The 13586-nt window shown below is 44.0% G+C and overlaps 1 protein-coding gene across 1 annotated transcript in view; it reads left to right on the forward strand.

Moving 5' to 3' along the window:
- Positions 1 to 2474: 2474 nt before the first annotated feature.
- LOC121583090 (whirlin-like) overlaps positions 2475 to 13586 on the forward strand; it is an 81868-nt gene continuing 70756 nt past the window's right edge. Inside the window, exons 1-2 of the mRNA XM_045226984.1 lie at positions 2475 to 3123; positions 3307 to 3551. Coding sequence (XP_045082919.1) covers positions 2772 to 3123; positions 3307 to 3551 — 597 coding nt within the window. The 5' untranslated portion in view covers positions 2475 to 2771. The remainder of the gene's footprint in view (positions 3124 to 3306; positions 3552 to 13586) is intronic.

Here is a 13586-nt window from a genome sequence, read left to right on the forward strand (position 1 = left end):
TTACCCACTTTTGCCCTCAAAACAGCCTCAATTCGTCAGGGCATGGATTCTACAAGGTGTCAAAAGCGTTCCACAGGGTTGCTGGCCCATGTTGACTCCAATGCTTCCCGCAGTTGTGACAAGTTGGCTGGTAGTGGATCTCTACTCCGAATAGACTCGTCCCACAGATTCTCAATTGGATTGAGATCTGGTGACTGGACAGGCCACTGCAGTAAGCTGAATTCACTGTCATGTTCGTGGAACCATTCCTGGACAATCCTAGCCTTGTGGCATGGGGCATTATCCTGATGAAAAAAATCAATTCGCAGATGGATACACTGCTGTCATGAAGGGATGCACCTGATTGGCAATGATGTTCAGATGTCCTGTGGCATTGAAATGTTGCTCCACTTTTATCAAGGGGCCTAATGTGTGCCATGAAAACACACCCCACACCATCACTACCAGCCTGCCATGTTGACACGTGGCATGGTGGATGCATGTACCCGTGGTTTTCTCCATACCCTGGTCCTCCCATCAGCGTGATACCGCAGGAACCGGGATTCATCAGACCAGGCAATGTTTTGCCAATTCTCCAGTGTCCAGTGTTTTCGTTCCTTAGCCCACTGAAACCGCAGTTTCTTGTTTTTTGATGAAAGAAGTGGAACTCTGTAAGGTCGTTGCTGCCATACCCCATTCGTGTCAAGGTACGATGAGTTGTGCATTCTGTTATTGATCGTTGGGCACCAATGTTGTACTGGACTGTCAGTTGACTAACTGTAGCCTGTCTGTTGCTCTGCACAATTTGTGTCAGCCTCCTTTGTCCTCTTTCATCAATGACCCGTTTTCTACCACTGGCCTGCCATTGGCTGGATGTCCTTTGGGTGGTGGACCATTCTTGATACACACGGAAAACTGTTGAGCATGAAAAACCCAGCAGCGTTGCAGTTCTTGACACAAACCGGTACTCCTGGCACCTCCTACCATACCCCATTCAAAGGCACTTAAATCTTTTGTCTTGCCCATTCACCCTCTGAATTTCACACACACACAATCCATGTCTCAATTGTCTCAAGGCTTAAAAATCCTTCTTTAACCTGTCTCCTCCCCTTCATCTACACTGATTGAGTGACATCAATAAGGGATCATAGCTTTCAACTGGATTCACCTGGTCAGTCTATTTCATGGAAAGAGCATGTGTTCCTAATGTTTTGTACACTCAGTTTGTAATGTAGTAGTGACATAATCAGTCTATTTGGAGCTTGTTTTGCATTTGTGGGGGTGTTTTACATCATGTGTGCGTGTGTGTGTGTGTGTGCGCGCATGTGTGTGCGTGTGTGTGAGAGAGAAAGAGGGAGTAAACTTGCTCAACAGGTATTACACAAGAATGAAGAACAATAGGATGCCATTTTTTCATGAACATTCTCTGTTGTCTAATTTAGTTTCAATATGACTGCTTGCCCATTGTTGTTATTATTACAAATGAACTGTGCATCCCTGCTCACTTATCTTAATAACCCTATCCATAGCAAAGAACCTGGAGTCCATCTGGAAGAGGAAATATGCAGGTAGGATAGAGAAGGCTTATTGCTGTGTTATTGCTGGTGAAGAAAATTACCTAAAAATAGCAATGTTTATAATTAGCCCATGGTAAGGTGTACAGCTATGAGTAGATGAGGTCTGTGTAGAGACATGGCTAATGCAGCTTTATGAGTTTAACAGCTGTTGAATGCCTACTGTAATCTAGCTCCCTACAAATAGAGAACCATCAGCTACAGTAACTCGAATACAGAAGAGCTCCAAATACTGACCTAAATAATGAATAGACTTGTCAGAGATGTAATATAGTAGACTGAATGGGGACATGTAGCCCTGTACTGGTCCATACACGTGATTGAAAGGAAGTAGAACACTATTTGCCACTCTCCCTAGCCTGGGTAAATATCATGGACATCATGGAACTATCTTCTGTAAGCTAAATGAACTGGACCGTGATGATACTGTAGCTGGAAACTTCCACTATATCTGTGCGTTTCTTCAATGAGACCAAATCATGTATTGCCAAGCGTCTGCGTGTAACGCCTCGCGAACCGATGTCAGTTTCTAAGCAACACACTCACATAGGCCTACTCCACATAATGCGTCATTCCTATTCAGAAAAAGTCTGAGCGAGCAAAGCAAGTCAGAGGAGCTTACAAGTGAACAACATGATCTTATCCGACAGAGGAAGGGGGTACACTGAGACGAACGAGAAACAACCATCTTTTTCACTTTGGTTTCTATAATTATCGAAGACATAGATACAGAGAGGACCACTTGCGAACAGTTTTGATTCAGCAAACCTTGAGGAATACATTCCTGTGACTTTTTGATTGCTTGTGATTGTCGCGTAAAATGCGCGCGCGTCTGGTGCATCTTCTTGGATATCCACGATCATATTCCGTTGAATAAAACGTGTGACCAGTCAATAAATATTCCACAGCTGCACGAGTATTTCTACCAACTTTTTGAATCAATTATTTTCTCTCCATCATCTACCACGCACCTTCACCCAAAACCGGACTCTACTTAAATAGGTGAAGATAGAAGATGCGACGACAATGTAAGCAGTTATAATTTGACCCTAACCACAGGCATCGGAACAATGACCATTTTTAAAGGTGACTTCCTCCAAGAATCGCCGTGCGGTCATATATGTTTTCGGACCCGAGTGACTTCTACAGCAGTATTATAAATGCCTGAATATCTGACCATCCCTGTCTACCGTGCATTGCTTACGGAAAAGTTGTAGGATGATGAGCAGTGATTTGGAGCGCGTTTCACTCAATTCAATGACCACCAGCAACTCGGGGACCGGGTCCGGCGGCCGTGGGCTGTCAGCCAACGTTCGGAAGCTACACAACGCGCTCAACTTGCTGCTCACTGACTTCGAGAGAGAACAGTTCATCCACTGTCTCAATGTTTACCACGCTAAGCGCAACGTCTTCGACTTAGTTCAAACGCTCAAAATAATCCTCAACACGCCGAATAAACGAGAACTCCTCCCCATGTTGCGTTTGGTCATTCCCCGCTCAGATCAGCTGTTGTTCGACCAGTATACTTCCGAGGGCCTGTACCTTAAAACGGATTATCTACCACTAAACAGTGGCAACAACCCTGAAAGCTTTGGAGGAGAAGTAGGCAATGCTGCAAACAACAATGTCCCAATTCCCACTACACACTTTATGAACCCACATGAGCCTCAGCTGCCTCATGATCTTTCTTGTTTCACATCACCAGAAGCATGCTCTTGCCCCGATGGTTTCAGCACCACCGCTGATGGGACAGCTCCCCAGGCTTTCATGCAGGGGGAGCCTATCGGAGAGATCCGCCAAGTGACACTGAGACGCAGCAAGAGCAATGAGGGTTTAGGATTCAGCATCCGGGGAGGCTCCGAGCACGGTGTGGGAATCTATGTGTCGCTTGTAGAACCCGGATCTTTTGCCGAGAATGAAGGACTGAGGGTCGGGGATCAGATAGTGACTGTTAACAACATGCTGTTTGACAGAGTCTCACACACGGAGGCAGTCAAGGTACGTAGGCTGTGTGTGTGTTTGTGCAGAAAAATGCCTATTAGTGCATAGACCTATTCTGAGAAGAAACCAACACACAGGGTATTGCTAGCTATGACGCCAATTATAATACAACAGAATGTGACATGAATAAACACAAAAAGCTCTGTTTATGTCACAAATCATACCCTTATCCCTTTATAGTGTACTACTTTTGACCAGGTTCCCAAAGGCACTGGTAGTGCACTATATAGGGAATATAACCACGGCAACTCTGTCTGTTGTGAAAAAAGGTCAGTCACAGTGGCAGAATACTAACTACTGAAACAGAGAGTGTCATGTGGGGTACGTCACAGTGGCAGAATACTAACTACTGAAACAGAGAGTGTCATGTGGGGTACGTCATAGTGGCAGAATACTAACTACTGAAACAGAACGACAGAGAGTGTCATGTGGGGTACGTCACAGTGGCAGAATACTAACTACTGAAACAGAACGACAGAGAGTGTCATGTGGGGTACGTCATTGTGGCAGAATACTAACTACTGAAACAGAGAGTGTCATGTGGGGTACGTCATAGTGGCAGAATACTAACTACTGAAACACAGAGTGTCATGTGGGGTACGTCACAGTGGCAGAATACTAACTACTGAAACAGAGAGTGTCATGTGGGGTACGTCATAGTGGCAGAATACTAACTACTGAAACAGAGAGTGTCATGTGGGGTACGTCATAGTGGCAGAATACTAACTACTAAAACAGAGAGTGTCATGTGGGGTACGTCATAGTGGCAGAGAACTAACTACTGAAACAGAACGACAGAGAGTGTCATGTGGGGTACGTCATAGTGGCAGAATACTAACTACTGAAACAGAGAGTGTCATGTGGGGTACGTCATAGTGGCAGAATACTAACTACTGAAACAGAGAGTGTCATGTGGGGTATGTCATAGTGGCAGAATACTAACTACTGAAACAGAGAGTGTCATGTGGGGTACGTCATAGTGGCAGAATACTAACTACTGAAACAGAGAGTGTCATGTGGGGTACGTCATAGTGGCAGAATACTAACTACTGAAACAGAGAGTGTAATGTGGTGTACGTCATAGTGGCAGAATACTAACTACTGAAACAGAGAGTGTCATGTGGGGTACGTCATAGTGGCAGAATACTAACTACTGAAACAGAGAGTGTCATGTGGGGTACGTCATAGTGACAGAATACTAACTACTGAAACAGAGAGTGTCATGTGGGGTACGTCATAGTGGCAGAATACTAACTACTGAAACAGAGAGTGTCATGTGGGGTATGTCATAGTGGCAGAATACTAACTACTGAAACAGAGAGTGTCATGTGGGGTACGTCATAGTGGCAGAATACTAACTACTGAAACAGAGAGTGTCATGTGGGTACGTCATAGTGGCAGAATACTAACTACTGAAACAGAACGACAGAGAGTGTCATGTGGGGTACGTCATAGTGGCAGAATACTAACTACTGAAACAGAGAGTGTCATGTGAGGTACGTCATAGTGGCAGAATACTAACTACTGAAACAGAACAACAGAGAGTGTCATGTGGGGTACGTCATAGTGGCAGAATACTAACTACTGAAACAGAGAGTGTCATGTGGGGTACATCATAGTGGCAGAATACTAACTACTGAAACAGAGAGTGTCATGTGGGATACGTCATAGTGGCAGAATACTAACTACTGAAACAGAGAGTGTCATGTGGGGTACGTCATAGTGGCAGAATACTAACTACTGAAACAGAGAGTGTCATGTGGGATACGTCATAGTGGCAGAATACTAACTACTGAAATAGAGAGTGTCATGTGGGGTACGTCATAGTGGCAGAATACTAACTACTGAAACAGAGAGTGTCATGTGGGATACGTCATAGTGGCAGAATACTAACTACTGAAACAGAGAGTGTCATATGGGGTACGTCATAGTGGCAGAATCCTGACTACTGAAACAGAGAGTGTCATGTGGGATACGTCATAGTGGCAGAATACTAACTACTGAAACAGAGAGTGTCATGTGGGGTACGTCATAGTGGCAGAATACTAACTACTGAAACAGAGAGTGTCATGTGGGATACGTCATAGTGGCAGAATACTAACTACTGAAACAGAACAACAGAGAGTGTCATGTGGGGTACGTCATAGTGGCAGAATACTAACTACTGAAACAGAGAGTGTCATGTGGGGTACGTCATAGTGGCAGAATACTAACTACTGAAACAGAACAACAGAGAGTGTCATGTGGGGTACGTCATAGTGGCAGAATACTAACTACTGAAACAGAGAGTGTCATATGGGGTACGTCATAGTGGCAGAATACTAACTACTGAAACAGAGAGTGTCATGTGGGATACGTCATAGTGGCAGAATACTAACAACTGAAACAGAGAGTGTCATGTGGGGTACGTCATAGTGGCAGAATACTAACTACTGAAACAGAGAGTGTCATGTGGGGTACGTCATAGTGGCAGAATACTAACTACTGAAACAGAGAGTGTCATGTGGGGTACGTCATAGTGGCAGAATACTAACTACTGAAACAGAGAGTGTAATGTGGTGTACGTCATAGTGGCAGAATACTAACTACTGAAACAGAGAGTGTCATGTGGGGTACGTCATAGTGGCAGAATACTAACTACTGAAACAGAGAGTGTCATGTGGGGTACGTCATAGTGACAGAATACTAACTACTGAAACAGAGAGTGTCATGTGGGGTACGTCATAGTGGCAGAATACTAACTACTGAAACAGAGAGTGTCATGTGGGGTATGTCATAGTGGCAGAATACTAACTACTGAAACAGAGAGTGTCATGTGGGGTACGTCATAGTGGCAGAATACTAACTACTGAAACAGAGAGTGTCATGTGGGGTACGTCATAGTGGCAGAATACTAACTACTGAAACAGAACGACAGAGAGTGTCATGTGGGGGTACGTCATAGTGGCAGAATACTAACTACTGAAACAGAGAGTGTCATGTGAGGTACGTCATAGTGGCAGAATACTAACTACTGAAACAGAACAACAGAGAGTGTCATGTGGGGTACGTCATAGTGGCAGAATACTAACTACTGAAACAGAGAGTGTCATGTGGGGTACATCATAGTGGCAGAATACTAACTACTGAAACAGAGAGTGTCATGTGGGATACGTCATAGTGGCAGAATACTAACTACTGAAACAGAGAGTGTCATGTGGGGTACGTCATAGTGGCAGAATACTAACTACTGAAACAGAGAGTGTCATGTGGGATACGTCATAGTGGCAGAATACTAACTACTGAAATAGAGAGTGTCATGTGGGGTACGTCATAGTGGCAGAATACTAACTACTGAAACAGAGAGTGTCATGTGGGATACGTCATAGTGGCAGAATACTAACTACTGAAACAGAGAGTGTCATATGGGGTACGTCATAGTGGCAGAATCCTGACTACTGAAACAGAGAGTGTCATGTGGGATACGTCATAGTGGCAGAATACTAACTACTGAAACAGAGAGTGTCATGTGGGGTACGTCATAGTGGCAGAATACTAACTACTGAAACAGAGAGTGTCATGTGGGATACGTCATAGTGGCAGAATACTAACTACTGAAACAGAACAACAGAGAGTGTCATGTGGGTACGTCATAGTGGCAGAATACTAACTACTGAAACAGAGAGTGTCATGTGGGGTACGTCATAGTGGCAGAATACTAACTACTGAAACAGAACAACAGAGAGTGTCATGTGGGGGTACGTCATAGTGGCAGAATACTAACTACTGAAACAGAGAGTGTCATATGGGGTACGTCATAGTGGCAGAATACTAACTACTGAAACAGAGAGTGTCATGTGGGATACGTCATAGTGGCAGAATACTAACAACTGAAACAGAGAGTGTCATGTGGGGTACGTCATAGTGGCAGAATACTAACTACTGAAACAGAGAGTGTCATGTGGGGTACGTCATAGTGGCAGAATACTAACTACTGAAACAGAGAGTGTCATGTGAGGTACGTCATAGTGGCAGAATACTAACTACTGAAACAGAACAACAGAGAGTGTCATGTGGGGTACGTCATAGTGGCAGAATACTAACTACTGAAACAGAACGACAGAGAGTGTCATGTGGGGTACGTCATAGTGGCAGAATACTAACTACTGAAACAGAGAGTGTCATGTGAGGTACGTCATAGTGGCAGAATACTAACTACTGAAACAGAACAACAGAGAGTGTCATGTGGGGTACGTCATAGTGGCAGAATACTAACTACTGAAACAGAGAGTGTCATGTGGGGTACATCATAGTGGCAGAATACTAACTACTGAAACAGAAGGACAGAGAGTGTCATGTGGGGTACGTCATAGTGGCAGAATACTAACTACTGAAACAGAGAGTGTCATGTGGGGTACATCATAGTGGCAGAATACTAACTACTGAAACAGAGAGTGTCATGTGGGGTACGTCATAGTGGCAGAATACTAACTACTGAAACAGAGAGTGTCATATGGGGTACGTCATAGTGGCAGAATACTAACTACTGAAACAGAGAGTGTCATGTGGGATACGTCATAGTGGCAGAATACTAACTACTGAAACAGAGAGTGTCATGTGGGGTACGTCATAGTGGCAGAATACTAACTACTGAAACAGAGAGTGTCATGTGGGGTACGTCATAGTGGCAGAATACTAACTACTGAAACAGAGAGTGTCATGTGGGGTACGTCATAGTGGCAGAATACTAACTACTGAAACAGAGAGTGTCATGTGGGGTACGTCATAGTGGCAGAATACTAACTACTGAAACAGAACGACAGAGAGTGTCATGTGGGGTACGTCATAGTGGCAGAATACTAACTACTGAAACAGAGAGTGTCATGTGGGGTACGTCATAGTGGCAGAATACTAACTACTGAAACAGAGAGTGTCATGTGGGTACGTCATAGTGGCAGAATACTAACTACTGAAACAGAACGACAGAGAGTGTCATGTGGGGTACGTCATAGTGGCAGAATACTAACTACTGAAACAGAGAGTGTCATGTGAGGTACGTCATAGTGGCAGAATACTAACTACTGAAACAGAACAACAGAGAGTGTCATGTGGGGGTACGTCATAGTGGCAGAATACTAACTACTGAAACAGAACGACAGAGAGTGTCATGTGGGGTACGTCATAGTGGCAGAATACTAACTACTGAAACAGAGAGTGTCATGTGAGGGTACGTCATAGTGGCAGAATACTAACTACTGAAACAGACAACAGAGAGTGTCATGTGGGGTACGTCATAGTGGCAGAATACTAACTACTGAAACAGAGAGTGTCATGTGGGGTACGTCATAGTGGCAGAATACTAACTACTGAAACAGAAACAGAGAGTGTCATGTGGGAGTACGTCATAGTGGCAGAATACTAACTACTGAAACAGAGAGTGTCATGTGGGTACGTCATAGTGGCAGAATACTAACTACTGAAACAGAGAGTGTCATGTGGGGTACGTCATAGTGGCAGAATACTAACTACTGAAACAGAGAGTGTCATGTGGGGTACGTCATAGTGGCAGAATACTAACTACTGAAACAGAGAGTGTCATGTGGGATACGTCATAGTGGCAGAATACTAACTACTGAAACAGAGAGTGTCATGTGGGAGTACGTCATAGTGGCAGAATACTAACTACTGAAACAGAGAGTGTCATGTGGGGTACGTCATAGTGGCAGAATACTAACTACTGAACGAACAACAGAGAGTGTCATGTGGGGTACGTCATAGTGGCAGAATACTAACTACTGAAAACAGAGAGTGTCATGTGGGGTACGTCATAGTGGCAGAGTACTAACTACTGAAAAGAACGACAGAGAGTGTCATGTGGGAGTACGTCATAGTGGCAGAATACTAACTACTGAAACAGAGAGTGTCATGTGGGGTACGTCATAGTGGCAGAATACTAACTACTGAAACAGAGAGTGTCATGTGGGGTACGTCATAGTGGCAGAATACTAACTACTGAAACAGAGAGTGTCATGTGGGGTACGTCATAGTGGCAGAATACTAACTACTGAAACAGAGAGTGTCATGTGGGGTACGTCATAGTGGCAGAATACTAACTACTGAAACAGAGAGTGTAATGTGGGTGTACGTCATAGTGGCAGAATACTAACTACTGAAACAGAGAGTGTCATGTGGGTACGTCATAGTGGCAGAATACTAACTACTGAAACAGAGAGTGTCATGTGGGAGTACGTCATAGTGGCAGAATACTAACTACTGAAACAGAGAGTGTCATGTGGGGTACGTCATAGTGGCAGAATACTAACTACTGAAACAGAGAGTGTCATGTGGGGTACGTCATAGTGGCAGAATACTAACTACTGAAACAGAGAGTGTCATGTGGGGTACGTCATAGTGGCAGAATACTAACTACTGAAACAGAGAGTGTCATGTGGGGTACGTCATAGTGGCAGAATACTAACTACTGAAACAGAACGACAGAGAGTGTCATGTGGGGTACGTCATAGTGGCAGAATACTAACTACTGAAACAGAGAGTGTCATGTGAGGTACGTCATAGTGGCAGAATACTAACTACTGAAACAGAACAACAGAGAGTGTCATGTGGGGGTACGTCATAGTGGCAGAATACTAACTACTGAAACAGAGAGTGTCATGTGGGGTACATCATAGTGGCAGAATACTAACTACTGAAACAGAGAGTGTCATGTGGGATACGTCATAGTGGCAGAATACTAACTACTGAAACAGAGAGTGTCATGTGGGGTACGTCATAGTGGCAGAATACTAACTACTGAAACAGAGAGTGTCATGTGGGATACGTCATAGTGGCAGAATACTAACTACTGAAATAGAGAGTGTCATGTGGGGTACGTCATAGTGGCAGAATACTAACTACTGAAACAGAGAGTGTCATGTGGGATACGTCATAGTGGCAGAATACTAACTACTGAAACAGAGAGTGTCATATGGGGTACGTCATAGTGGCAGAATCCTGACTACTGAAACAGAGAGTGTCATGTGGGATACGTCATAGTGGCAGAATACTAACTACTGAAACAGAGAGTGTCATGTGGGGTACGTCATAGTGGCAGAATACTAACTACTGAAACAGAGAGTGTCATGTGGGATACGTCATAGTGGCAGAATACTAACTACTGAAACAGAACAACAGAGAGTGTCATGTGGGGTACGTCATAGTGGCAGAATACTAACTACTGAAACAGAGAGTGTCATGTGGGGTACGTCATAGTGGCAGAATACTAACTACTGAAACAGAACAACAAGAGTGTCATGTGGGGTACGTCATAGTGGCAGAATACTAACTACTGAAACAGAGAGTGTCATATGGGGTACGTCATAGTGGCAGAATACTAACTACTGAAACAGAGAGTGTCATGTGGGATACGTCATAGTGGCAGAATACTAACAACTGAAACAGAGAGTGTCATGTGGGGTACGTCATAGTGGCAGAATACTAACTACTGAAACAGAGAGTGTCATGTGGGGTACGTCATAGTGGCAGAATACTAACTACTGAAACAGAGAGTGTCATGTGGGGTACGTCATAGTGGCAGAATACTAACTACTGAAACAGAGAGTGTCATGTGGTGTACGTCATAGTGGCAGAATACTAACTACTGAAACAGAGAGTGTCATGTGGGGTACGTCATAGTGGCAGAATACTAACTACTGAAACAGAGAGTGTCATGTGGGGTACGTCATAGTGACAGAATACTAACTACTGAAACAGAGAGTGTCATGTGGGGTACGTCATAGTGGCAGAATACTAACTACTGAAACAGAGAGTGTCATGTGGGGTACGTCATAGTGGCAGAATACTAACTACTGAAACAGAGAGTGTCATGTGGGGTACGTCATAGTGGCAGAATACTAACTACTGAAACAGAGAGTGTCATGTGGGGTACGTCATAGTGGCAGAATACTAACTACTGAAACAGAACGACAGAGAGTGTCATGTGGGGTACGTCATAGTGGCAGAATACTAACTACTGAAACAGAGAGTGTCATGTGAGGTACGTCATAGTGGCAGAATACTAACTACTGAAACAGAACAACAGAGAGTGTCATGTGGGGTACGTCATAGTGGCAGAATACTAACTACTGAAACAGAGAGTGTCATGTGGGGTACATCATAGTGGCAGAATACTAACTACTGAAACAGAGAGTGTCATGTGGGATACGTCATAGTGGCAGAATACTAACTACTGAAACAGAGAGTGTCATGTGGGGTACGTCATAGTGGCAGAATACTAACTACTGAAACAGAGAGTGTCATGTGGGATACGTCATAGTGGCAGAATACTAACTACTGAAATAGAGAGTGTCATGTGGGGTACGTCATAGTGGCAGAATACTAACTACTGAAACAGAGAGTGTCATGTGGGATACGTCATAGTGGCAGAATACTAACTACTGAAACAGAGAGTGTCATATGGGGTACGTCATAGTGGCAGAATCCTGACTACTGAAACAGAGAGTGTCATGTGGGATACGTCATAGTGGCAGAATACTAACTACTGAAACAGAGAGTGTCATGTGGGGTACGTCATAGTGGCAGAATACTAACTACTGAAACAGAGAGTGTCATGTGGGATACGTCATAGTGGCAGAATACTAACTACTGAAACAGAACAACAGAGAGTGTCATGTGGGGTACGTCATAGTGGCAGAATACTAACTACTGAAACAGAGAGTGTCATGTGGGGTACGTCATAGTGGCAGAATACTAACTACTGAAACAGAACAACAGAGAGTGTCATGTGGGGTACGTCATAGTGGCAGAATACTAACTACTGAAACAGAGAGTGTCATATGGGGTACGTCATAGTGGCAGAATACTAACTACTGAAACAGAGAGTGTCATGTGGGATACGTCATAGTGGCAGAATACTAACAACTGAAACAGAGAGTGTCATGTGGGGTACGTCATAGTGGCAGAATACTAACTACTGAAACAGAGAGTGTCATGTGGGGTACGTCATAGTGGCAGAATACTAACTACTGAAACAGAGAGTGTCATGTGGGGTACGTCATAGTGGCAGAATACTAACTACTGAAACAGAGAGTGTCATGTGGGGTACGTCATAGTGGCAGAATACTAACTACTGAAACAGAACGACAGAGAGTGTCATGTGGGGGTACGTCATAGTGGCAGAATACTAACTACTGAAACAGAGAGTGTCATGTGGGGTACGTCATAGTGGCAGAATACTAACTACTGAAACAGAGAGTGTCATGTGGGGTACGTCATAGTGGCAGAATACTAACTACTGAAACAGAACGACAGAGAGTGTCATGTGGGGTACGTCATAGTGGCAGAATACTAACTACTGAAACAGAGAGTGTCATGTGAGGTACGTCATAGTGGCAGAATACTAACTACTGAAACAGAACAACAGAGAGTGTCATGTGGGGGTACGTCATAGTGGCAGAATACTAACTACTGAAACAGAACGACAGAGAGTGTCATGTGGGGTACGTCATAGTGGCAGAATACTAACTACTGAAACAGAGAGTGTCATGTGAGGTACGTCATAGTGGCAGAATACTAACTACTGAAACAGAACAACAGAGAGTGTCATGTGGGGTACGTCATAGTGGCAGAATACTAACTACTGAAACAGAGAGTGTCATGTGGGGTACATCATAGTGGCAGAATACTAACTACTGAAACAGAAGGACAGAGAGTGTCATGTGGGGTACGTCATAGTGGCAGAATACTAACTACTGAAACAGAGAGTGTCATGTGGGGTACATCATAGTGGCAGAATACTAACTACTGAAACAGAGAGTGTCATGTGGGGTACGTCATAGTGGCAGAATACTAACTACTGAAACAGAGAGTGTCATATGGGGTACGTCATAGTGGCAGAATACTAACTACTGAAACAGAGAGTGTCATGTGGGATACGTCATAGTGGCAGAATACTAACTACTGAAACAGAGAGTGTCATGTGGGGTACGTCATAGTGGCAGAATACTAACTACTGAAACAGAGAGTGTCATGTGGGGT

The sequence above is a fragment of the Coregonus clupeaformis genome, chromosome 18, assembly GCF_020615455.1.
Source record: "Coregonus clupeaformis isolate EN_2021a chromosome 18, ASM2061545v1, whole genome shotgun sequence".
In the NCBI taxonomy this organism is placed as follows: Eukaryota; Metazoa; Chordata; class Actinopteri; order Salmoniformes; family Salmonidae; genus Coregonus; species Coregonus clupeaformis.